Here is a 27417-nt window from a genome sequence, read left to right as displayed (position 1 = left end):
GCTGAACTCAAATGAAGGTGTAGAACCATCTCAAGGATGATCAGAAGAAATGGACAGCACCTGAGTTAAATATATGAGTGTCACAGCAAAGGGTCTGAATACTTAGGACCATGTGATATTTCAGTTTTTCTTTTTTAATAAATCTGCAAAAATGTCAACAATTCTGTGTTTTTCTGTCAATATGGGGTGCTGTGTGTACATTAATGAGGAAAAAAATGAACTTAAATGATTTTAGCAAATGGCTGCAATATAACAAAGAGTGAAAAATTTAAGGGGGTCTGAATACTTTCCGTCCCCACTGTACATGAGGCTCAATTTACAAAGCTACCATACCATGATACTGATTACCAAAAAAGTGACAGTTACTTTCAAAGGAATTAAAAATTAGTCACATGGCTGAAAAGTGCTTTAAGCTTGTGTAAAGCTTTGTGAATTGAGCCCAAAGTAATTTTTTGTGACATTGTTTGGGGATTTCCACTTTAAAGCTAGCTCAAATCCTACGTTAATCTGGATAGCCAGCAATGTTTTTGTGCTTTTAACTAAAACCGATAAATACATTTTAATTTTAACAAATACCGTTGCTGAGGATCTCTAATAAAAACCTAGATCACCTTACACTATGTTGTAATCAAATATTAATACAAAATTATTAGTACTACCATGAGTATACTGTACTGGAGCTGAAAGATTGGCATGAAAGCTGGGCAACTAGAAGGTCAGCAACAGCAGCCCCTATAACTTTCCTTAAAAAAAAAAAAAAAAGACAGACGAGATACATCAAGCTTCTTAGAGTAGAGAAATTTTGAATGATCTTAGCAAGGTACATAGCTCTAGTTGCAAACTTGTCTGGCTATATAAAAGATAAGGTGCATTGAAAGTGCACATCATTCCAACCAAAACTGTAAGTTCAGATTTGAGTAGAGTACCCTACGAAGATTCCACTACCACAAAGGGTAGATACACAAAAGAGGACAGCTACTTGGCTGCAGTGAGTTAATAAATTGTTCCCTGTTGCTCCCTGACTTATCTAAATGGCCATCTCCACCAGGCACTTTTACCCAACACCGGTTCTTCCCCAGCCGAATAACCCTGAGAGCTATGCCGGTGGTAACACAACTATCAGTAGGACCATGCAAGTCGGAAAGGTCTACAGCATTGACCCAAACATAAAAGGAATACCTTGGTCCTCCAGGTTGGGGGCTTGTACGGGATCAACACCACCATCTTAGAAAAAAAAAAAGAAGGGACTGTTGTAAAACCTAAAAGGAAACTGAACCAGGAGGCCAATGATTAAGTGCTGTGGAGTAAATATCGTTATAAGACGACCATAATATGCCCACAGCTCTCTAATGAGGGTTCTGAGCCCTCACCATTCACATTATATCAAGTTATTGGTTACCAAGCATACAACCTCTGGAATATTAGAAGTGGAAAATTTATGTCTACAAGCTATACAGTCATACCCCACTTTTAAGTACACAATGGGGTTTATTTACTGGAAAGTGCAAAATCAGGCTCACTTCTGCATAGAAACCAGTGAGCTTCCAGGTTTTATTACCAAAGCTTAAATTGAACAAGCTGGGGTTAGAAGCCCATTGGTTTCTATGCAGAACTGAGCCTGATTTTGCACTTTCTAGCTTTAGTGAATAAATTCCATTGTGTACTTAAAAGTGTGGTATGCCTGTACAGACAAACCGCAAAGTAGCCAGAACCAACTTAGGTAGAGGGAAGTACATGGTCCATTATGTACAGTAATACTTTACCACAGGTGTCAAGTGTTGCATATTATACAGTGTTTTCACCGAAGAAATTAGTCTATTGAAAAATAAAATGTATGCAAATATCCCAAAAAATGATTTCTTTAGCAAGCGCTGTGTCATCCTGGGCCTCCATTTTGTAGAGCAAAGTCTGCAAGTCTGACCAGGAAGACGGAGAACTGGATTCTGGACCCAGGTCATGTGGAGGAACTGTATCTGGAGGAGGTGTGGTCAGAACGTTCTTCAGTAATGTCCTTTTCTGGCTGAAAAGTGAAAACAAAAAGATCAGGATGTTTTTTTTGAAACCATTAAAAATTTGTTTTGTGCTAATAACACAAAACATAAATAATGAATTTGTTAAAGAACGCGTGTTTTGTAGTAAATTGACTACTTTTGAGATACATACCGCATGAGTTATTTTTGAAAAATTCATGCGGTATTTATCACTTAGTGGATTGACCCCTGATATACAAAATTTTATGAACAAACTTTTATTTTTTTTGGTCTTTTAAGCAAAAAAAAAAAAAAAAAAAAAAAAAAAAAAAAAAAACACAGTGGTGATTAAATGCCACCAAAAATGAGGGCAATAAAAAAAAATTATACAAAATGTTGTTTGGGTACACCGTTGCATGATCGCGCAATTCTCATTTAAAGTGCAACAGCACTGAAAGCTGACAATTGGCCTGGGCAGGAAGGGGGGTAAAAGTGCCCAGTAGGCAAGTAGTTAAATAAAAAGTATAGCCAAAGCTTGTTTGGCTGGTCTTCTCCTATGGATCTCAGGAGTGCAGTTCGTTTTGCACTCCTGTGACCCGTTTTCAGCAGAGAGCGGGCTGAAGTCTGCTTATGTCACCAATGTCAGTCCAGGCACCGCGTCATCCCAACCACGGAGTCTGGAAGGTTATGTGGGAAGGTTGCAGGGCCTATACACCCGTTTTCCTTGGAGCCGCCAGGTGCCTGGACTGACACCCTGCTCAGCCTCTCAGCGAGCCCGAGACGGCCGCTCTGCCCCCTCCAATGAGAGAGGAGGGAGATGAGCAGAAAGCTGTGACTGACAGTCTGCAACTCTCTGCTCAGGGAGCTGTGAGAGCCGAGCGATCTGCGGTGTTCGGTCGCTCAGTTCTCAGTGTAGAGGCGCCGGGGGACAGATGCTGCATCCACCTAGGCAAGTATGAATCTGCAAAAAAAAAATTCCTTTACATCTCTTTTAATGCTGTAAATGCATTTTGCTGTCACACCCAAATAATGGCACAATCTTTGTAATATGTGAAAATATTTTACACCGTACAGAACGCGAGATGATGCATCTTCTGGAAAGTTACAGAAAAGAACATACCTGTTACACAGGTTGGTGGGGTTTAGGATTTTGCAGTGCGTTTCCGGATACTTTCCCTGGAGAGGTTGTTCTCTGGTGATTCTTCATTGTTCGCCGAGTCAGACTTTGCCTCCTTCTCCCGTTCTTCCTCCATCTGTTTTAGTATTCTGACAGCCTCGGGGCTCAATTTTTCTGAAAAAAAAAAAAGAAGTACAGCAATTAGGATTAGTAAAAAAAAAAAAAAAAAAAAAAAAAAGTGGACACCTGTACAAGCAACACTCAGGCAAAGTGGCCACTCAAACCGATCCAGTGCTTCAGCCACGCCCCTTGGCATGTTTCGCCCCGCCTGCCGGGGCTTTGTAGACAGGGAGAAACATGTCAGGGGGCGTGGCCAGAGCAGTGCTGCCATAAACAGCCATATCTACATCTGAAGCACTGGGTCGGCTTGAGCGGCGTCTTATCCCACATATGCCCACACTTCTGAATTAGTGCTGGACGTCTCCTGACACTCTTTGAATACCTGTAGGAACACCTGCTATCCTCCAGCTTTGAAAAGCGCTCTAAGTTTACACCAGACCACTCAAGCAAACTCACTGGAAATGGATCATTAAAGGGTACCTATGAGTTTATGTCAACTGTTACTGTAATTTTTACTTTACAAAAACCTTTAACACTAGGCAGGCTTCTGTTAGGAATCACGGGGCCCCACACAGCCTACCCGACAGGGCCCCCCATCCTGAAGTGACTGATGATATATCTGTCCCTTTCTCTGCAGCCTCAGTTACAATGAATTGAAGCGCTATGAAGCTTATTGCTCATTTACAAACTGAAGCATAGTAAACACCGGGGAGTGATTGGTACTGATCACTTACTGTGTTCATTCAGGAAAGGAAGGGGCCAATAAATTATATATTTACCGCCCCTTCACCCGCTCATCATCCGGGAAAAATCCCCGTGTGCCCGCAGCCAGCTGCCGGAAGGAGAGGAGGGATACCAGAAGTGCTGCGAGGGAAATGGGCACAAAAGGGGGGCCTGGACAGCAGGTGGAAGGGGTGCATGTGCTAGAACCATTCCCCTGCAGTACAGCCAGAGAAGCTGGCAGCGCTGCAGGGGAAGGCAGGAGAGGATTGGTGTCTGCAATAAGACAGTACAGCCAGCCCTGCTCTGCAGCAGGCGCCTGGGCCCCCCTCTTTTGAACTCATGGGGTCCGGGTCCAGTACAGGAGGGCTGGCTTGTACTGCCTTATCAGCGGCCCTGACACTCGGTATTTCAATGATGCTCTGCGTGCACAGGATGGTGGGCTTACTAATAAGAACTGCATTGCTGGCACACTGGTTGACCGCTTCTGCAGACTGAAAATCCCTATAGGTCCCATCACTTCAAGAAGACAAAATAGAGGAAAGTGCTCCTCTTCTGCTTCATTCAGGTGTATGTGCATGTGTGTACAAAAATTTGGTTTAAAGTGATTGTAAACGATCACCTTGTAAAACAACCCACATTTGTGTATAGATAAAAAAATAAATAAATAATTCAAAATTTTCCCTTTTTTATAAGTGATCACATTCCCTCTGTTCTCAGCTGCATAAGTCTGATCATTGGAGGAGAGTACACCGAGTTCCCAGCAGAGCTAGAGAACTGACCACAGTGTGTTCTCCTGCTTAGTATGGTCAGTTTGTAATAGGAAAGTAGAGGGACCAGCAGGAACACCGGGGATTTCACACAAAGGAAGCAATACAAAGAGAACAGGAGACTTTCTCATACAAGTACATGGTACAGCAGCCACAGATCAGGAATATGAAATGTTGGGGTAACAAAACGCTTTGTGGCTATTCAGGACTGTTCACAACACAAGCCATTTACAGCAAAATCAGTAAAACCTGGAGCTGCAGCTTCGAAGTCTTATGTATTTGACTTAAACTTGTAAAACTCCTGAATTTGACCTCTCTCCCTCTCGATATAAAACACAATGGGGTTCATTTATTAAAACTAGAGAGTACAAAATCTGGTGCAGCTCTGCATAGAAACCAATCAGCTTCTAGGTTTTATTGTCAAAGCTTAATTGAACAAGCTGAAGTTAGAAATTCATTGACTACCATGCACAGCTGCACCAGATTTTGCACTCTCCAGTTTTCATCAATCAACCCCTATGCGTTCCCTTTCACATTGGATTTGGAAGATATTTATGAAAATCCACCTAGGCAAGACATGTAGGGAGAATAAGGGATCAAACGGGTTAAAAAACGTTATACGATTGCTATAAAATAATACAATAATAATAATATAAATATAAATCTACCGCGCTTTTCTCCCCAGGGACTTAAAATACTTATTAAATTGGTATTGGGCCAAGAAGACACTGCTTGCTAAGGGGTAGATCCAAGATTGGGAGTCACTACCTTTCACTGATACCAATGATGAAGAACTATTCCTCCCACTGACACCAATGGTGGGGCACTATTCCTCCCACTGACACCAATGGTGGGGCACTATTCCTCCCACTGACACCAATGATGGGGCGCTATTCCTCCCACTGACACCAATGATGGGCCACTATTCCTCCCACTGACACCAATGGTGGGGCACTATTCCTCCCACTGACACCATTGATGGGGCACTATTCCTCACATTGGCACCAATGATGGGGCACTATTCCTCCCACTGACATGAACGGGGCACCTTCCCTCCCCCAATACCAAAGATTTTCTACTCCCACTGGCCACATTCCAGCCCCCTCTAAATTCTGAAGGGCAGTAAACTGACCCTTTGTTTAGAATGTTTGGAGACCCCTGGTTTAAACTGCAAGTTTACCTTTTCACAATAAAAGGAAAAAAGGTGAACCCCAAATATCCTGGCCACCTCTCTGGACCCTGCCACACACAGCAGCTGCGATTCCCTGTCCTGCCGGTGTAGCGGCCTATACACTGCAATACAATCCCTGGAGTGAGTATCCATCGTAATGCTCGCAATGGCAACCGTTCATAAGTCAGTGCTACTACGCTGACCAATGAGAAGGGCTTCTCTCTTCTGGGAAACCTTACTGGAGAAAGCAGCTACAAATGTGATTCGCATTGGTCAGCATGGATGCGTGGCTGCGCTGTCCAATGAGCATTTGCCATTGTGAGCAGAACGATTGATAAATCTCATCAGCGGGGACAAACAGCAAAAAAAAAAAAAAAAAGTCCAAAAGACTATTCCGTAGCCTACAAGCCTATCCAAAACAAAAACCACAAAGAAACAAAAAAAAAAAAAAAAAAAAAAAAAAAAAAGAGTGGATTTTTAAAGTACTCACTGTGGGGTCGGTGCCTCTTTGTCGGACACAGGTAATCTGCCAAAAACACCAGAAGCTGCAATAAAGAAAGAACGCCATCAGAGCGGACATACAGGGCAGTCTTGTGTGAGCCACGGATGCAATTCTCCACAAACTGTATGACGTTCTAAGGAACAACCCCCCCCCCCCCCAAAGATGTTAAGTTTAATCCCCCTCCCCCACCCTTCCCCATCAACATGCTAATGAAATTAAAGTAGAACTATAGGCCAAACATTTGTGTTTCATTTTAGAGCCAGGGAGGGTTATAAGACTGTCAGATTTTGCCATCTGTGTCCCATTGGGGATATTTCCTTCACTTCCTGTCCCTTAGCCAAACAGGAAGTGAGAGGAAATCCCTGCAAATTAACGGAATTCTTTGGGGACCCCCAGATCACCAGAACTAGTGTCCCCATTGGAAGATTTCCCCTCTATTACTTTACTGGGGACAACCCAAAATCTGGGATTTCTTTAACTTTCACTTTCAATGAAAATGGTAAGCAGGACAAATAAAGGAGAATCTCCTTAAAGGGGGGGGGGCACAGACAGCAATAAAAACCGATAGGTGTTCTAATTCCTCTCCACTCTATACAAAACTAAAAAAAAAAAAAAAAAAAAAAAAAAAAAAAAAGAAGTTTTGCCTTTAGTTATACTTTGACCGCTTGCCGATCAGCGCACGACGATGTACGTCGGCACAATGGCACGGCTGCGCAAATGAGCGAACCTGTACATCCCCTTTAAGACGCGGCATTGCCCCTACAGTTAGAATCACTCCCTAGGACACACATAACCCCTTGATCGCTCCCATAGTGTTTAACCCCTTCTCTGCCAGTGTCATTTACACAGTAATCAGTGCATTTTTATAGCACTGATCACTGTATACATGACAATGGTCCCAAAATAGTGTCAAAAGTGTCCGATATAATGTTGCAGTCATGATAAAAATTGCAGATCGCCACCATTACTAATGAAAAAAAAAAAAAAAAAAATTAATAATAAAAGTGCCATAAATCTATCCCCTATTTTGTAGACGCTTAACTTTTGCGCAAACCAATCAATATACGCTTATTGCAATTTTTTACCAAAAATATGTAGAAGAATACATATCAGCCTAAACTGAGGAAAACAAATATTTTCTTTATATATTTTTTGGGGATATTTATTATAGCAAAAAGTAAAAAATATCGCTTTTTTATCAAAATTGTCACTCTTTTTTTGTTTATAGCACAAAAAATAAAAACCGCAGAGGTGATCAAATACCACCAAAAGAAAGTTCTATTTGTGGGAAAAGGACGTCAATTTTGTTTGGGTACAACGTCGCACGACCGCGCAATTGTCAGTTAAAGCGACGCAGTGCCGTATTGCAAAAAGTGCTCTGGTCAGGAAGGGGGTAAATTCTTCTGGGGCTGAAGTGGTTAATAAAACCGGTTTTCATTACATATGTTATTTTAGACTCGGTGATGTCATCACTGGGCCTCTGTGCTTCTTTAGGCAATGCAGCCAGAAAAAAAAAATCCAAATCTTCTTTCAAGCTGGAAGATTCAGAATGAATATAAATAAATAGACATGTGAGCATATTTAGAAAGCAGAGACTGAAGGTCACATTCATGGCCTTATAAATATACCCCTAAGGTTCCAACACAGAATATCTTGTCTACTCACCAAGCCCAGAATGAGACCTAGAAGTAGAGTGAGCATTCCAAATATGACATACGATCCCCACACTGGAATACCCAGATCCTCCACAAAGTATTCGTGACAGTACTGAAAATACAGAGAACATCCACCATTACTGACAGCCCAGCCAGGGTATAAGGTATTTACAGAGCTGAATGACAGTAGTCAATGAAAGTAGTGACTGCACAGCTTGTATAACAGTGTAAATTTGCTGTCACCTCAAAATAACTCAACACACAGCCATTAGTGTCTAAACTGCTGGCAACAAAAGTGAGTACACCCCTAAGTGAAAATGTCCATATTGGGCCCAAAGTGTCAATATTTTGTGCGGCCACCATTATTTTCCATCACTACCTTAACCCTCTTGGGCATGGAGTTCCCCAGAGCTTCACAGGTTGCCACTGGAGTCCTCTTCCATTCCTCCATGACGACATTGCAGAACTGGTGGATGTTAGATGTCACCATGCTTGACTGTAGGCAAGACACACTTGTCTTTGTACTCCTCACCTGGTTCCCGCCACACACGCTTGACACCATCTGAACAGAATACGTTTATCTTGGTCTCATCAGCCCACAGGATATGGTTCCAGTAATCCATGTCCTTAGTCTGCTTGTCTTCCACAAACTGTTTGCAGGCTTTCTTGTGCATCATCTTTAGAAGAGGCTTCCTTCTGGGACGACAGCCATGCAGACTAATTTGATGCAGTGTGCGGTGTATGGTCTGAGCACTGACAGGCTGACCCCCCACCCCTTCAACCTCTGCAGCAATGCTGGCAGCACTCATCTGTCTATTTCCCAAAGACAACCTCTGAATATGACGCTGAGCGCGTGCACTCAACTCCCTTGGTGGACCATGGTGAGGCCTGTTCTCAGTGGAACCTGTCCTGTTAAACCGCTGTATGGTCTTGGCCACCGTGCTGCAGCTCAGTTTCAGGGTCTTGGCAATATTCCTATAGCCTAGGCCATCTTTATGTAGAGCAACAATTCTTTTTTTCAGATCCTCAGAGAGTTCTTTGCCATGAGGTGCCATGTTGAACTTCCAGTGACCAGTATGAGAGAGTGAGAGCGATAACACCAAATTTTACACACCTGCTCCCCATTCACACCTGAGACCTTGTAACTCTAACGAGTCACAGGACCCCAGGGAGGGAAAATAGCTAATTAGGGCAAATTTGGACATTTTCACTGGCAACATTTTCACTGTTGCCAGCGGTTTAGACATTAATAGCTGTGGGTTGAGTTATTTTGAGGGGACACCAAATTTACACTGTTATACAAGCTGTACACTCACTACTTTACATTGGAGCAAAGTGTCATTTCATCAGTGTTGTCACATGAAAAGATATAATAATTTTTTTTTTAAAAACGTGAGGGGTGTACTCACTTTTGTGAGATACTGTACATACACTATATTACCAAAATTATTGGGACGCCTGCCTTTACACACACATGAAATTTAATGGCATCCCAGTCTTAGTCCGTAGGGTTCAGTATTGAGTTGGCCCACCCTTTGCATCTATAACAGCTTCAACTCTTCTGGGAAGGCTGTCCACAAGGTTTAGGAGTGTGTCTATGGGAATGTTTGACCATTCTTCCAGAAGGGCATTTGTGAGGTCAGGCACTGATGTTGGACAAGAAGGCCTGGCTCACAGTCTCCGCTCTAATTTATCCCAAAGGACCTTGCTTTGTCCACTGGTTCAAATAATTTGGTGGAGGGGGGATTATGGTGTGGGGCTGTTTTTCATGGGTTGTTCTTGGCCTCTTAGTTCCAGTGAAGGGAACTCTTAAGACGTCAGCATACCAAGGCATTTTAGACAATTTAATGCTCAACCTTGAGTGGAGGAACTTGACTGGCCTGCACAAATAGACCCGATAGAACACCTTTGGGATGAATTAGAGCGGAGACTGCGAGCCAGACCTCATCATTGCCTGACCTCACAAATGCGCTTCTGGAAGAATGGTCAAACATTCCCATAGACACACTCCTAAACCTTGTGGACAGCCTTCCCAGAAGAGTTGAAGCTGTTATAGCTACAAAGGGTGGACCAACTCAATATTGAACCCTACAGACTAAGATTGGGATGCCGTCAAGGTTCATGTGCGTTTAAAAGGCAGGCATCCCAATACTTTTAGATAGATAGATAGATAGATAGATAGATAGATAGATAGATAGATAGATAGATAGATAGATAGATAGATAGATAGATAGATAGATAGATAGATAGATAGATAGATATCTCTATATATAATCCATGTTAGTCATGTTTTCTGAAAAGGTGAACATTTTAACAGACCAAATAGAAGAAATGAGAGACCTGCATTGTTAGGATTTACATACACTTTAACAGGTACATTGATCCCCAAGCTGATCGGTGGTAGAACAGAGAGTCGGGAGGATACAGTAAACAAAGAGTGATTTTACTTACCCGAATATACATTGATAGATGGAATAGCGCTGACATGCCACTCATTCTAGAACAAATAATTAAAAAAAACCATCTATTACGGTAATTACATTACAATGAGGTTCTATAGTGATGAGTAGATAAGGCAATTGACTTCACGCTGAATATACAGATATAACTTTTACATTCCAGTCCCTGTTGTTTTCCTGAAAGAACACACTGATTTAACAGTGATGGCCGTTTAAAAATATAAATAGGCTGTATAGTTCCATCCAAGAGGCTTCCACCACAATGCAATCCACAGAGAACACACAGGATAAAAATCTCAGTATCGAGAGTTAAACATAAGAACAGTACATATGCTTTGGGATTCTTAGATGAGGAACGTTTTTACACCACAAGCCAGAACTGCCATCACCATATTGTTGTCCCTGCCACCTAAATGTATTGCATTGAAATGGCACTCTTCTCCTTCTACGTTCCAGGATTGGCACACACAGGTTAATTCCAACCTACAACACAGGGGTACCCCCTCATATATTTTACAAGATATGGGACCCATAGTTGCAGATCCCTGGACTAGCTTCCTTAGCTTTAGTGTCCTTATGGATATTTCATATGTTAATAATATGCACATATTATTATTTGTTATAAAAGAATTGTATCTGTACATCTGATCGGTCACTGGAGATGTACCTAGTCGGTATCAATGTGGTGGCTGTGCAATGTACTAAAGGAAAGCTCTATTTGTGCTGAACGTTTCCTTGTACCTACATAAGACAGCGCCATTTTTCCCTTTAACGCTTTTGTAATGTCAGATCATTTCACATCTCTTCCATATGAGGAACGGGAAGAATATCGCTTTGTACAATTATAAAATAATCAGACCAAAATGAGCGTCATGTATGATTCTTTGGACTTAGTTTTACTCATAGCATATCGCTGTTTTCATTGTGGATGCTGCTCTCAGCTATTGTATTGTGGAAATGTATGGCTACCGTATTTTGGGTGCATTTATTTTTCTTTATTTTTCCTTGTCCTTTTTTTGTAAAATCTAAAAAACCTTTAATAAAAAAGGTTTTTTTTAACCACCTCCCGCCCGCCGTATTGACAAATGACGGGCGGACGGCGGCTCTCTTGTTCTGAGACAACTCTTGCTGTACTTGGGCACACGTGCGGGCGTGCAGCGCGGCAATCTGTGGTGCGCTGTCATTGGGACACAGCGCATCACCTCGGTAAAGAGCCGAATATGAGGCTCTTTACCCATGTGATCAGCTGTGTCCAATCACAGTTGACCACATGTAAACATGGAAATGCCGGTTATCAGAATTCCTTTCCTCACACTGACATCGGGTGAGGAGAGGAGAGCCGATCAGCAGCATTTCCTTTACAGGGGAGATCTGCACAGATAATCAGGGCACGGCAGTGATGCCAGTCAATGCCAACCAGTGCCTGCCTTTCAGTGCCCATCAGTGCTGCATATTAGTGCCTCCTCCTCAGTGCCCTTCAGTAGTGTGTCATCAGTGCACATCAGTGATAGAGAAAAATTACAGATTTACAAAATTTTTTAACAAACTAAGAAAAACTTTATTTTTTTTTAACAAAAAAATAAAAAAACTCAGTGATGTTTAAATACCACCAAAAGAAAGCTCCATCGGTCTCAAAAATTATTTTGGGTACAGCGTTGCATGACTGTGCAATTGCGCAAGTGTGACATAGCTGAAAAGCTGAAAATTGGCCGGGAAAGGAAGGGGGTGAGAGGGCCCAGTAGGCAAGTGGTTAAATAAAAAGAAAAAAAAAAAAAACAAAAAACAAAACCCCATAAGAAAAAGAACACGGTCAGGAAATCCGCATCACTAAGAGTTGCCACCATTTCCAAACTGTTTTAGATCAGCACAATTTTCCTTCAAAATGCAAAAAGATTGGCTGCAATCCAATGTCACCAGTTGAAGAACTTTACTGTTCTAAAAAAATATACAAGATGCATCCACATCTACCGCACGTTGACATGTTTCAGAAGGGATCATCCCCCTGCACTCGCTGTCAGAATTGTAAAAAAACAGCGCAGCCGCGTACGGCTCCGCCCCAACACAGCCACATCATTTATTCAGAGTTCTGTGAATGAATGAACTACATCTACAGTCGGCCTCTGTGGCTGACGGCTTGTAGTTCTCAATGAACTGCGAGGGCGCTGATGAGCATCCTTGTAGTTCATAGATTCTTCCAGCCATTCAGTAACTGTATGCAGATACAAGATGCAGGCAGATAGCTGTACCAAGTGCCTGCAGGAGCCTGGCATTGCAGCCGTGATCTGCTACTTGTGGGTGCAATGCCTTACAGGCTGCAGAGTAAAAAAAAAAAAAAAATATAATAATAATAATAATAATAATAATAATAATAATAGTCAGTAGCCGCTACTCCAGGTCGGTCCAGACTATCCACACACACCTACCAGAAGGGTGCTCACCCAGGATGGCCGCACTCCAACACAATACACTTTATTGGGTATGTATTAAACATTCAAAAGGTGAGATAACATACGGGGGGGGGGGACAAAAGCAAGGTTGACGCATTTTGTGCTTTATGTATAAGCACTAACGCACAAAGCGCGTCCCCTACTGTATGTTGTCTCGCCTTTTTAATACATACCTAATAAAGTGGATTGTGTTGGAGTGTGGCCATCCGGAACCTCTTTTCGCTTAAAAAAATAAATAAATAAATGCACATTTTTTTTTTTACCTGAAAAAAGATATGCATTTATTTTTTGTAAAAGGTGAACTTATCCCTTAACCTCCACATACAGGAAGGCTTCTTCACAGTAAGAGTAATGTGAATATGTGGAATAGATTCCCTCAAGCACTAGTTCTGGTCACTGGATATTAACATTTAGAGGTAATAACACCAGGGGTAGTTGATTCAGGGAATACCCGATTGTCTCCTAGGGGATCAGGAAGGAATCCCCTCCCGCTGGAGCAAATTGGATCACGATTTGTTTGGGGGGGGGGGGGGGGTATAGGGGAGGTTGCCTTTCTCTGGATCAAATGTGGGTCTAGGATTGTGTATGTGCAGGTTTTCTATTGGTTGAACTCAATGGACTTGTCTCTTTTAACCCGACTAACTATTTAACAAAGAATAACAATCTCCCCCCAAGAGTGTTATGGATCCTCCATCATTTTCACCAGCTCAGCTTCACTTACAGTAGCGAGTCCGGGCTGAACCACGACGAGATGGGTTCCAGCCCCTCCCACTCCTTCTCGTTTACAAAGTTTATGAAGTCTTTGTGTGTTCTGGCTCCTTGGTACTTCCGGAAAATTCCATCTTTACAGCTGATAAAAAGGAATGAAAGAGGAAGTGCGTTAGCCGAACGCTTGCAGATAAAACAAAAACCATTTTCCTGAAAATACATCAAAATAGTCTGGGAGTTTTTTGTAGGTGCTTTGATTAAAAGTAAAGATGTTCTTTTCCCTATTCAGGGCAAGGACACAGGACCTCTTGATCTCTCCCTTTCTCAGTCGACACTATGACCATGCTCTTGCACGACTTCAATCACCGGCTGCAACAATCGCTCTAGAGCAGTGATGGCGAACCTTGGCACCCCAGATGTTTTGGAACTACATTTCCCATAATGCTCATGCACTCTGCAGTGTAGTTGAGCATCATGGGAAATGTAGTTCCAAAACATCTGGGTTGCCAAAGTTCACCATTCACTGTTCTAGAGCTTCCGAGTATGGGGGTGCATGTGTCCTTGGGGTCAATTTACTAACGTTTACCGCATGCGATAAAACACGGTCACGTGACTCATTTGCATAAAATTATTGCATGCGGTAAATACAGCCCAAGTCACAAGAAAAAAATAAATATAAACTTAACGATTATACAGTATTTACCGCAACATGAAAAATATGCCGGTTAATATCATCCTCGAACCAAGCTCTTAAGTCCAATTCACAAAGTAAATAAAATAAATAAAAATGCGGGTTTTGCTGTCGGTATCACATGCAGCATTTGTCAGAAACAGTGTGGGGAGTCCCCTCCCCCCAAAGCTGACTACGAGAACACAGGCTCATCGTGCGTCGGAACGGCGCCCTAAGGCTCCGAAAAGTTTAAAAATGCACGCCAACAACGCCAGCACAGATCTGTTTCCCTGCTTGGCAGGGTCAGAATGCTACAGGAAGGAAGGGGAACTGGCGGATGACCAGGTATCCAATGCAGTCCCATCTCATGGACAAGACAATTTTCCTTTATTTCTAGGGGTTCAAACAGTATTACACCCCAAACCCAAATGTAATATATTGCAGCTTACCAATCCTTAGAATGTAGATAGACTAGTAGATTTAGATACGTGCAAATATGTCGCCCTCTCTTCATTCCCGTGCCCGCTCACCCCTCTTCAGTACAATCCTGACTTCTCCCCAGGCTTGTCCCCTCAGTTTCTAAAAGATATATCTGGCCTCACAAGCAGATTTCCACTGAACTCCTTTCCCATGTTAACACTTACCTATCTTACGAAACAGGCTGCAAGCACACATGATCACAAGTGAAATCGCGATTATGCCCCACAATTTTTAAATAGCTGTAAAACGCCGGATGCGTTTGTGATGCCATTACTTCTAAGGGCGCCGCGATTGTCTCGCAGCAAATCACAACGCACGACGCTGTCGCCAAAAGAAGCTCATGCTGAGCGACAAACGTTGTAGCCATTTGAAATCGTGGGGAAGAATTAGGGCGATTCCACCCGCAATCATGTGTGAAAGAAGCCTAAAAAGCCTACCTCCTCTTTCCTCTAGTCCACACCATGCGACTTGTCCACCAGCCACCCCACACTGACTGCGAGAGCTTGGCAGCGTGATTCCATCACTCTGGGAGGGTGCCGAGTCAACCTGAGCACAGGCGCCAGCTCTGTTTGGAGATACAGCAAGCCGGGGATGGATGCCAATAGGAGCCGCCAACGACCTTATCCAACTTTTGGTGAGACTCATCGGGAGGTGCTTACAGGGATTACCATTGCTCGTAGGAATCTATTTCACTACCATGTGTTAAACCTGATGAAGATTGTATTTATCCAAGTGTCTGCTGCTCCTGTGCTCCCCTGCATCTGCCTATCGCTTATCTGCTTGAAGCATGCGCTATTATTGATGCTCTACATGTGCTGATGGGCGACCCTACTGATGACTGAGTTATGGTGGACACTAGCACAGCCCTGTGATATTCTGTTTGAATGGCCAGCTGGCCGATTACAGAGATAGCTGGATGACTTTAATCTGCAAATTAACCTTAGTGTTACCGTGCAGATCTCATTACACCCTATGGAGTATGAAATAGATGGTCTCTGAACTGAGGAGGTTCAGCTCTGCGTATTGAGAACAGATACTCCTTGTGAATCAATTTCATTATAGAAGTCCATAAACTAATTCTGATCACTGTGGATATCTCCAGGGCTGATCCTGGGCAGGTGTGCGGGGTGCTGCAGGGGGGGGGGGGGGGGTTGGGGGCACTGAAGTGTCAGACTGCTCTCCTCCCTCCTCCTTTCCTTGTGTCACACACACAGAGCCGGTTCTAGCATAAGGCAGCTGCTAGGGCGCCAGGAGGGCACTGAAGCCAGGAGTGACAAACTGTCATTGAAGAAAAGTTACGCTGCCGCCGCCCTCCACTCTTGTCTAGGTCAGCAGCACAGGTACAGGCACAAAGCGCACCATGACAGGCAGCACAGCCCCCACAATATGAACTTCAGCCGCTGTTTCCAGTGGCGGAATTACCAGGGTCGCACTTGTGCCCTGGCATTCTGCCACTGTGGGGGGGGCCCTCAAGACCCCGCACCTCCCCCCATACCTCTGGCCTGGTAGAGGGCTGTGCCACTTTGGACTTGATAAAACACAGTGGACCAACACCAGCAGATGACAAGGCTCCCCAAATCATCACTGACTGTGGAAATTTCACACTAGGCCTCTGCGAATTGGATTCTGTGCCTCTCCTCTCTTCCTCCAGACTCTGGGACCTTGATTTCCAAATGAAATGTAACATATACTTTCATCTGAAAAAAGGACTTTGGACCACTGAGCAACACTCCTTGTCATACGGCCCCCATTATACGGCTCCTTCTTGTCACACTGCCCCCCTTCTTCATGCTTCCCTCTGCTGACCCGCTTTATGGAGATGCAGATTTAATATTCCAGCAGGACTTGGCACCTGACCACACTGCCAAAAGTACCAATACCTGGTTTAATGATCATGGTACCACTGTGCTTGATTGCCCAGCAAACTCACCTGACCTAAACCCCATTAAGAATCTATGAGGTATCAGGGGTTGTTTTGCATCGCTCCCTCTCACCCAATCTACGACCGTCGCCATTAAGGCATTCAACATCCTGGGCCCTCATCTACTTACTCACCACATACACCTCTATGGCATAACCCTTCCCTGAAGCAATTTTTCTTGATTCCCGACCCCACTGTGTGGGCCTCTAAAGGGATAAAATATCTTAGCCAAATCTGTGAGGGGGGTGTACTCCAGACATTTGACTGCCTTAAAGAGAAATACGCCCTCCCCAATTCATACCTGTTTAGGTCCCTTCAGTTGAGACATGCTTTTCAGAAGAAATTTGGCAATCAGCCCGTAACCTTAACCCTGTCCAGAACTGAAGGTATGCTACGGGGGGATAGTCTGGGCAAACCACTCTCTACAATATCCAAGTCTCTTCAACCCTCCATCCATGATGGCCTTGACAAACTATTATCACAATGGCGAGAGGAAGTCCCAGAGTTAGATTCCGAAGACTGGGACGATGTTTGGGACTACCCTATGCAAAGCTTAGTATCAGCCAGAGACAGATTAATCCAATTTAAGATTCTCCATAGAGTATATCTCACACCTCAACGGTTACAGAAGATTTATCCCTCACACTCTTCACAATGTTGGCGCTATACGGACGACCCTGCCACTTTCCTGCATGTGTTTTGGGAATGTCCTGGTATAAAATTATTCTGGACAGCGGTTTCCCAATGCATTTGCACAGTCACCACAATTGCAATACCACTATCAATTGATGTTTGCATTTTAGGTCTCGTTCACCTACTAGCTACCTCTCGATCTATGAGAACATTGATAGGCCCTCCTATTGTTTAATGCACGTAAGACTATACTCCTTGAATGGAAATCCACCCAGCCCCCCACCTTAGATTAGATGGAAGAATATAGTCAATAAAGCGGTCCCACTGTATAAATTTACATATGAATCTAGGGGATGTTCAAAAAAATTCTCCAAAGTATGGGATATTTGGACTGAGTCCAGAGATACTGTCGGATCCTTGGCAACCCCTTCTTAGGATACTCTGTTTTGTTTCTGTTTACTGCTTAGGTGTGGACTGTATACAGGGAATGTACCACCCGACCCTTTTAACTTGGCACACCCCAGATACCTCGCTTCCAATTTCCTAACTCTTGGTTACCAACCACCTTGTTGTTTTTCTTTTAATGTGTGTGTTTTTACCTAAGCCTGGGTATGCCCAATAGGCTTTGTTTTGTATTTCAATATATATTCTTATAATAAAAAGAATTAAAAAAGAAAAAGAATCTTTGAGGTATTGTCAAGAGGAATATGAGAGACACCAGACCCAACAATGCAGATGAGCTGAAGGCCACTATCAAAGCAGCCTGAGCTTCCATAACACCTCAGCAGTGCCACAGACTGATCGCCTCCATGCCATGCAGCATTGATGCAGTAATTCATGCAAAAGGAGCCCCAACCAAGTATTGAGTGCATACTATACTGAACATGGACATACTTTTCAGTAAACCAACATTTCTCAAAATTTTTTATTTTTTTTAATTGGTCTTATGTAATATTCTAATTTTCTGAGATACTGAATTTTGAGATTTCACTAGCTCCTAATGCATCCCAAAGAAGCTGCTAGCAGGACTTTTTCTGACGTCCTGCCAGCGCAGCGCTAGAGTGTGAAAGTCCTCGGGCTTTCACACTGGAGAGACAGGAGCCTCTGTTTCAGGGCGCTTTGAAGGCGCTATTTTTAGCGCTATAGCGCCTCAGTGTGAAAGGGGTCTCATTTCACTGTTCCTCTTTACCGAATTCTGCTTGTCACAAATCACTAGCTTTGCATATTGTAAATTCTGCCAGATAATGCATTTCCTCACATTGGGGCACCGGTACCTCTCCTACGTGTACAGATTGGTATCATATTCATCAGAGACAGCGGAGATAAAGGAACGGATCAGTGTAGCGTGTGATGATCCTCCATATGTACCTGCAGGTGGGCATGCTAGCTTAAAGACTCGCTACATGTGGTCATACCACAATCCACACCCGGGCCGGTCCCTGGCACCGGACGGATCCCTCAAACATCCTAACTGGAGACAGAAACAGTGAGGCGTCCTCCTCTTCCCCATCTCTATGTGTAATCATTCCTACACTTCCAAGTTATAACAGGACTTTACCCTGCCCTTCTGGTTTTGGCGCTTCCCTTTCTGTTTTTTTATTTGCAAACCCAGCACATATGTACTTTACAACCATGCTTTACTTCCACCCTCCGTCCCATAATGAGATCGCTTAAGAAATCTCTTTAGGAAAACAAGATTTTCCTGCGATCATCTGTTATCGGAGTGCAAACCCAGTTACATAATAAAAACTTTTTTTTTATGATTTTTAATTATATATAAATATAACGCAACATTTAAACATGTTCGATGAACACAGTGTATCATTTCGAATACACTTCTTTTTAGCCCCAGTTTGACAATGTTTAACTTTTACGATATTGTTGATTTACCATGCGTTACCTATTTTCCTTATTGTGTATGAGTATGTACTTTGATATATACTCACTGGCCACTTTATTAGGCACACCTGTTCAATTGCTTGGTAACACAAATTGCTAATCAGCCAATCACATGGCAGCAACTCAATGCATTTAGGCATCTAGACGTGGTGAAGACTTTGAATGTGGCATGGTTGTTGGTGCCAGACGGGCTGGTCTGAGTATTTCAAAAACTTCTGATCTACTGGGATTTTCATGCACAACTATCTCTCGGATTTACAGAGAATGATCAGAAAAAGAGAAAATATCCAGTGAGTGGCAGCTGTGTGGACGAAAATGCCTTGTTGATGTCAGAGGAGAATGCGCAGACTGGTTCGAGATGATAGAAAGGCAACAGTAATGCCGCGTACAGACGATCGGAATTTCCCACAACCAAACCGTGGATTTATTTCCAACGGGTGTTGGCTGAAACTTGTCTTGCATACACACGGTCGCACAAATTTCGGAAATTCCGACAAAGAACGCGGTGACGTACAACACGTACGACGGGACTAGAAAAAGGAAGTTCAATAGCCAGTGCGGCTCTTTTGCTTGATTCCGAGCATGCATGGAATTTTGTGCGTCGGAATTGTGTACACACGATCGGAATTTACGACACCGGATTTTGGTTGAGAGCCAGCTCTCAAATTTTGTTGGTCATAAATTCCGACAAAAAATGTACGATGGAGCCTACACACGGTCGGAATTTCCGACAAGCTCACATCAAACATTTGTTGTCGGAAATTCCGATCGTGTCTATGCGGCATAACTTAAATAACCACTCGTTACAACCAAGGTATGCAGAATACCACCTCTGAATGCACAACACATCGAACCTTGAAGGAGATGGGCTACAGCAGGAGAAGACCACACCGGGTGCCACTCCTGTCAGCTAAGAACAGGAAACTGAGGATAAAAATTCGCACAGGATCACCGAAATTGGACAATAGAAGATTGGAAAAACATTGCCTGGTCTGATGAGTCTCGGTTTCACATGGTATGATCAGAATTTGGCGTAAACTACATGAAAGCATGGATCCATCCTGCCTTGTATCAATGGTGGTGTAATGGTGTGGGGGATATTTTCTTGGCACGCTTTGGGCCCCTTAGTACCAATTGAGCATCGTTTAAACACCACGACCTACCTGAGTATTGTTGCTGACCATGTCCATCCCTTTATGACTACAGTGTCCCCATCTTCTGATGGCTCCTTCCAGCAGGATAATGCACCATGTCACAAAGATCAAATCATCTCACCACTGGACAATGAGGTCACTGTACTCCAATGTCCTCCACAGTCACCAGATCTCATCCAGTAGAGAACCTTTGGGATGTGGTGGAATGGAAGATTTGCATCATGGATGTGCAGCCGACAAATCTGCAGCAACTGCATGATGCTATCATGTCAATATGGAACAAAATCTCTGAGGAATGTTTCCAACATCATGTTGAATCTATGCCACGAAGAATGAGGGCAGTTCTGAAGGCAAAAGGGGGTCCAACCCGGTACTAGCAAGGTGTAACTAATAAAGTGGCCTGTGAGTGTATTCGTCATGCTCACACTCTCTTTGTAAACTTAGAAAACTTTGAGAAAAAATTCTAATAAAATTCTTGGAAAAGAAAAGATTTAGATACACTAACAACCTGAATCCAAACTCCATCCAGCTCATGCTGCAGTTACAGCAAACAGTTTTATTTCTTTTTTTTTTTTTTCTTTCTTTTGGGATAAGGGTTTTACATAAATAAAAAATAGTCATTGTAAGCACCCGTCAGTAAATGGTTGGTCTCAACACTAATTGCTACATTTGCAGGAGAGCTTGTTCTTTAGAAAAACAGACTTACTGACCAGATCACCAGGTGAAAAAACAAGGGAAAAAAGCCTAAAAAAGAAAACCAATGCAGCCATAACATCTAAGGATTGGTAAGCTGCAATATAATAAATGTTTGCTTTTGGGTTTAATATTGCTTTCAGTGCACTGTACATAAAGGAGGCTGGAGAGAGACAACAGCCGGAGTGCCTTGGAGAGGAGACAGCGCTGGGCCAGTCACACAGATGAAGGGAGTCGGCCAGAGCCAAGAATGAGATGCTTCGGTTTATTACCCCGCTATCACTATGTCACCCATCGCTCAGACATGACATTTTAATCTCACTTGATCAATGTCCAATTCGATCCGATAGCGATTGTTTATTTTTATTGCACCATGTGTGGCCACCATCAGGACTGGTAAGCTGCAATATCTTAGATTTTTCTTCTTGGTTTTAGTTACACTTTAACATATCTCTCTCTCCTTTGCGCAGCCTTTAGAATAATAAAAAAGTACAACGCGTTTCACCTCCTAATCCCGGGAAGACGAAACATTCAGAACATGGTAATAACGTCTTAAGACGAAACATTCAGAACATGGTAATAACGTCTTGCCGCCGACGTAATGCATACATGCAGTAGAGATGAGGGTGGGCTTTAGCACCCACACACACCGCACATAGGAATCCATGGGGGGCAGACAAGGTTGACAAGGCTGAGAATGCACTAACTACATGCTCCTAACACAGTCATCCTAATATCAAAAGACAGCTCCTAGTCTCTAGTAATGATCAGGACCGGCTCCCGATCATGTGACCACTGTGGCAGCCAATCATAGTGGTCACATGATCAACCAGTCCTTCCCACCCCCTGTGCGCAAATACCCAGTTAAAGGGACTCCAGGTGGGAAGGGTTTAACATATGATCATTTGACAATCTGACTGCGGTGAGGTCATAGACCAGTGATGGTGAACCTTGGCACCCCCAGATGTTTTGGAACTACATTTCCCATGATGCTCATCTACACTGCAGAGTGCATGGGAATCCTGGGAAATGTAGTTCCAAAACATCTGGGGTGCCAAGGTTCACCATCACTGCCATAGACTGACATAAAGAATCCAGTGTTATAAGTGATGTCTGAGAAGGTGTATACAGAGATACTCACTGATATATAGTAGGCAGGGCTGTTATGATAAAACGGCCGCTCAGTCCTGTAACACAAAAGAGAGAACAAATTAGTGAGAAGGCGAGAATATGGTACAGAGGACACCGTGCATTACACACATCTATTCATGAAACCACTTTTTTTTTTTTTTTTGAAAGCCTATGGCGTGTGAAACACACTCCAAAACTTCACCCGGGGCCAAAAAAATGTGCATACACATAAAGAGTGAAACACAAAAACGTGCAACGGGTGCACACAAGCCCTCTCAAATCAGAGGGCCTTGCCCTGATCCCCCGGAGGCTCCAGACGAGGACTGGGGTACTTACACTTGGTCCATCTGGCTGAAACCAAACCCCTTCCTCTGGGGGATCTGCCGAAATAGACCCACCCAAGTACTAGGTGGGGCTCCCCCCCCCCCCCCAAGGGAGACCCCATGAGAGAGGATGAACTAAGCCAGAAGGCCATGTCCACCCCCCTCCCAAGACTTTCAGGGCAGGCCCGAGGACCTACACCCAACCAGCCACACGTGCAAAATCGTGTACAAACATAAAGCTACAAAAAGTGACAAACAGAGGCTTTAAATAAAAGAAAGTGAAGAGAAGGAAGTGGAGAGTGAAAAGTGGTCATTGTGTGAAACAATGACCAGGCCCTCCGGCACTCATGAAACCACTAGTCCACCCGACACCCAGATTAGAGTTGTTGGTGGAAATATGGACAACTTACTCAACCACCCATCATCTTTTTTTGCAGATGCAGCAAGAGTAGTGAGACTCCACAACAGGGGGAACTAAACCCCTGTTTTTAATGTGAACTGCTGGGGGACAATTTGGTTTGTTGCAGGCAGGTTGGTAAGCTGAGCTGGGAATTTATCTTTGTTTTTGATTGACATGCGTCACCCTTCCATGTGCTCCTTGCTGTTAAGGTCGGGTATAGGTTGGGGCAGTTGCTGTTTGTTTGTACGGTTGGTTATTTAGTGCCCCCCCCCCGTTCCTTTAACCATTTAAGGACTGGAAGGATTTGCCCCCTTAATGACCAGGCCATTTTTTGCGATACGGCACTGCGTCGCTTTAACTGACAAGTGCGTTGTCGTGCGACGCTGTACCCAAAACAAAATTGATGTCCTTTTTTCCCCACAAATAGAGCTTTCTTTTGGTGGTATTTGATCACCTCTGCAGTTTTTATTTTTTACGCTATAAACAAAAAAGAGGGACAATTTTGAAAAAAAACAATATTTTTTTATTTTTTGCTATAATAAATTTAATAAAAAAAAAAAAAAAAAAACACATTTCTTCATCAGTTTAGGTCAATATGCATTCTACATTTTTTTTTTTTCTACCAAAAATAATGCAATAAGCGTATATTGATTGGTTTCTGCAAACGTTATCTACAAAATAGGGGATATATTTATGGCATTTTTTTTTTTTTTTTTTACTAGTCGGTGATCTGCAATTTTTAGCATTGTGGCAGACAGATCGGACACTTTTGATACATTTTTGGGACCATTGACATTTATACAGCGATCAGTGGTATAAAAATGCACTGATTACTGTATAAATGTCCCTGGCAGGGAAAGGGTTTACACTAGGGGGCGATCAAGGGGTTAACTGTGCAGGTGTGTCGGTTTGCGCAGCCGTGCTTCCTTTCCACAGTATATATGTGGAAGGCGGTGGGCAGGTGGTTAAGGAGGAGGAGTGGGTCCACTCCAGGCATACCTGCCCTAAATCTTTTGCTCAGCCTGCTGTCTGCTGAAAACGGATTTGGCTGTACTTCTCCTTTAATTCATTTTTGTTGTTTAAAGCAAACTCCCTCATCCATCCGTGTCTCCATGTTTTATTTTGTTGAGAAATGACTTTGAAAGACGCCCCCCCTCACCCCCTGAGCTTTTCTAGCTGCAGCTACCTTGAGTAGGGATGATTCATGTAGCATTTACTTCCTGGAATCCACCTGCCCTTAGCCCAGGAAGGAGGGTGAGCTTAGCTGAAAAAGCCCCTTTTTTCAGATAAAAGAAATAAAATGCCCATGAAGACTCCTGGGATGTTTGACATCATTTTGGCCAAGGCCAGAAACCAGGAACTAAAGAAATACATTTAAAAAAAAGTTTAAAAGAAGTAAATATACCTTCCTATCTATTTACTAATGCTAGCAGCATAAGGATTACAAATATAGTAGTTCATGTTGATTGAGAGAGTTCCACTTTAAAACCTGTCCTGTCACTAATAGTGAGCAGTATCCCTTGCCAGATTTTGGATCAGGGAAAGACAGGATGTGATTGGCTGCTTTGGTTTCCTGAACTCTGCACCTGGCCCCTCCCCTTTCTGCTTCCCCCTTCCTGAGTCACAGAACCGGATTACCTGGCTGAGCCGTAACATCCACTTTTGCAACATTGACATTGAGGTCTTCTCCCCACTCAGAAAATTCCTTCCATTCTGGCTGCAGCTTCTGGCAGGCGGGACACCAGGGGGCGTAGCTGGGGAACAAGAGAACCATTACCATCCGAGAACCATACACTGCAATGTATACAGAGCACATATATGTATTATACAGATTACAGAGCTACTGAACAATACACATGGAGCCCGATTTAATGGGAACTGATAGGAAACCTTCCATTGCTCACATAGTGAAGGTTCAGGAATGGGGGTATCATCCTGACCCGCTCTTCACCACCTAGGGGGTCGGGATGGGAAATCACACCAGCAGGGCGGAGCTCAGACTTTTTTACCCTTTTCTCTATCTTTCTATATCTTTTTCTGGATGGGTCGGCACAGCAGACACTTCGGTGCTCTCGGAAGTTTTAAACAATCCATTAAGAAAATGATTTTACACCATATTTTGTGAGCCCATCAACATCAAGGCCTCCTACAGATGGGTGACAAGCCTGCTACAGTCATAGGAGGATAAAACCCATATCTGGACGTGTACTATGACATCATACGCTGCAAGATCAGCTGTGACCACAAACACCGGCCTGGAAGATGCTGTGTGTGTCAGTCCGAGCGCCCAATCACATGTAACCAAGATTTTTGCAAAGAACCCCGGGTATTCTGCAGGGAACCCCGGGATCTCTGCAGGGAACCCCCGGGATCTCAGCAGGGAACCCCCGGGATCCCAGCAGGGAACCCCCAGGTTCCCAGCAGGGAACCCCCAGGATCCCAGCAGGGAACCCCCGGGATCTCTGCAGGGAACACCAACAAACATCTCTGCAGGAAACTCGGGATCTCTGCAGGGAACACCCCGAGATCTCTGCAGGGAACCCCCGACATCTCAGCAGGGAACCCCCCGGGATCTCAGCAGGGAACCCCCCGGGATCTCAGCAGGGAACCCCCCGGGATCTCAGCAGGGAACCCCCCGGGATCTCAGCAGGGAACCCCCCGGGATCTCAGCAGGGAACCCCCCGGGATCTCAGCAGGGAACCCCAACAAACATCTCTGCAGGAAACTCGGGATCTCAGCAGGGAACCCCCCAGGATCTCAGCAGGGAACCCCCCCGACATCTCTGCAGGGAACACCCCCACATCTCTGCAGGGAACCCCGGGATCTCAGCAGGGAACCCCCCGGGATCTCAGCAGGGAACCCCCCGGGATCTCAGCAGGGAACCCCCCGGGATCTCAGCAGGGAACCCCCCGGGATCTCAGCAGGGAACCCCCAACATCTCAGCAGGGAACCCCAGGATCTCTGCATGGAACACCAACAAACATCTCTGCAGGAAACTCAGGATCTCAGCAGGGAACCCCCCGGGATCTCTGCAGGGAACCCCCCAGGATCTCTGCAGGGAACCCCCCCACATCTCTGCAGGGAACCCCCCCACATCTCTGCAGGGAACACCCCCACGTCTCTGCAGGGAACACCCCCACGTCTCTGCAGGGAACACCCCCACGTCTCTGCAGGGAACACCCCCACGTCTCTGCAGGGAACACCCCCACGTCTCTGCAGGGAACACCGCCACATCTCAGCAGGGATCTCCCGGGATCTCTGCATGGAACCCCCAGACATCTCAGCAGGGAACTCCGGGGATCTCTGCATGGAACCCCCGACATCTCAGCAGGGAACTCCCGGGATCTCTGCATGGAACCCCTGACATCTCTGCAGGGAACCCCAGGATCTCTGCAGGAAACCCCGACATCTCTGCAGGGAACCCCCCGGATCTCAGCAGGGAACCCCCCGGGATCTCAGCAGGGAACCCCCCACATCTCTGCAGGGAACCCCCCGACATAGAACCCCCGACATCTTTGCAGGGATCTCAGCATAGAACCCTGACATCTCAGCACTGAACCCCGGGATCTCTGCAGGGAACCCCCCACATCTCAGCAGGGAACCCCCGACATAGAACCCCCGACATCTCTGCAGGGAACCCCGGGATCTCTGCAGGGAACCCCCCTACATCTCTGCAGGGAACCCCCTGACATCTCTGCAGGGATCTCAGCATAGAACCCTGACATCTCAGCAGGGAACCCCCCCACATCTCAGCAAGGAGCTCTGACATTTCTGTATAGAACCCTGACATCTCTGCAGGGAACCCTGACAGCTGTGCAGATAAGCCCGGGCTCCCGGTAGGGGGCGCTGTCACACCGGGCCCAGCACTTACAATTTGATCATCCACTCCCCGGTGAGGATTTCCCTCCAGTTGTTGTCGGTGATCTCTATGACGTCACCTTTCCTGCTCCGTACACCCGCCGGGAGGCCGAGGAGGAGCCCGAGACAGAGGAAGCAGAGCGGAGTCATGTTTGGAGATCGCCCCGTATACAGAGAGGAAGAGAACCACCGGCTTCTACCGGGAGGAGGAGACTCACAACCCGCCCTCACACCCCTTCCCTGCCGGTGTTTTGTCAGATTTGGCGACCCGTCAGAATGGGTAACGGAAGTGACGTTTCGTCGCCGCCATCTTGCTATACCCCGCACTCGCCCATAGTAAGGATACGCTGAGAAGGGGGAAGCGGACATCTTGTTACACCCACCGGAGTTTTGCATTGTACACTTATTTTTAACTGTAAACTGAGGTTATACATAGAAATACAGTACTCAGAACTCCGTCTGACAGATTAGATGTCAAATTTTAAAAGCAGCGAACTTCTGTCAGCTTAGCAAACCTATCAGATGAGCAGGCTTGCCGCTGCTTTTAAAATTCAACATCTAACCAGTCAGACGGAATTCTAAGTACTGTATTTCACTATATAACCTCAGTTTACAG

The 27417-nt window shown here is 44.5% G+C and overlaps 1 protein-coding gene across 1 annotated transcript; it reads right to left on the bottom strand.

Annotated features, from left to right (window-relative positions):
* Positions 1-207: 207 nt before the first annotated feature.
* On the bottom strand, positions 208-27164 carry TMX1 (thioredoxin related transmembrane protein 1). Its single transcript, XM_073609780.1, has 9 exons — positions 26815-27164; positions 24582-24697; positions 22231-22276; positions 13653-13781; positions 10477-10522; positions 8036-8137; positions 6359-6413; positions 3091-3261; positions 208-2020 (listed from the first exon to the last, which is right to left on the bottom strand). Exons 1-8 carry the CDS (start codon positions 26949-26951, stop codon positions 3113-3115), a joined length of 780 nt encoding a protein of 259 aa, XP_073465881.1. The 5' UTR covers positions 26952-27164; the 3' UTR covers positions 208-2020; positions 3091-3112.
* Positions 27165-27417: the final 253 nt, after the last annotated feature.

The sequence above is a fragment of the Aquarana catesbeiana genome, linkage group LG13 (assembly GCF_042186555.1).
Source record: "Aquarana catesbeiana isolate 2022-GZ linkage group LG13, ASM4218655v1, whole genome shotgun sequence".
In the NCBI taxonomy this organism is placed as follows: domain Eukaryota; kingdom Metazoa; phylum Chordata; class Amphibia; order Anura; family Ranidae; genus Aquarana; species Aquarana catesbeiana.
This window is presented reverse-complemented; position numbering and strand designations above follow the sequence as displayed.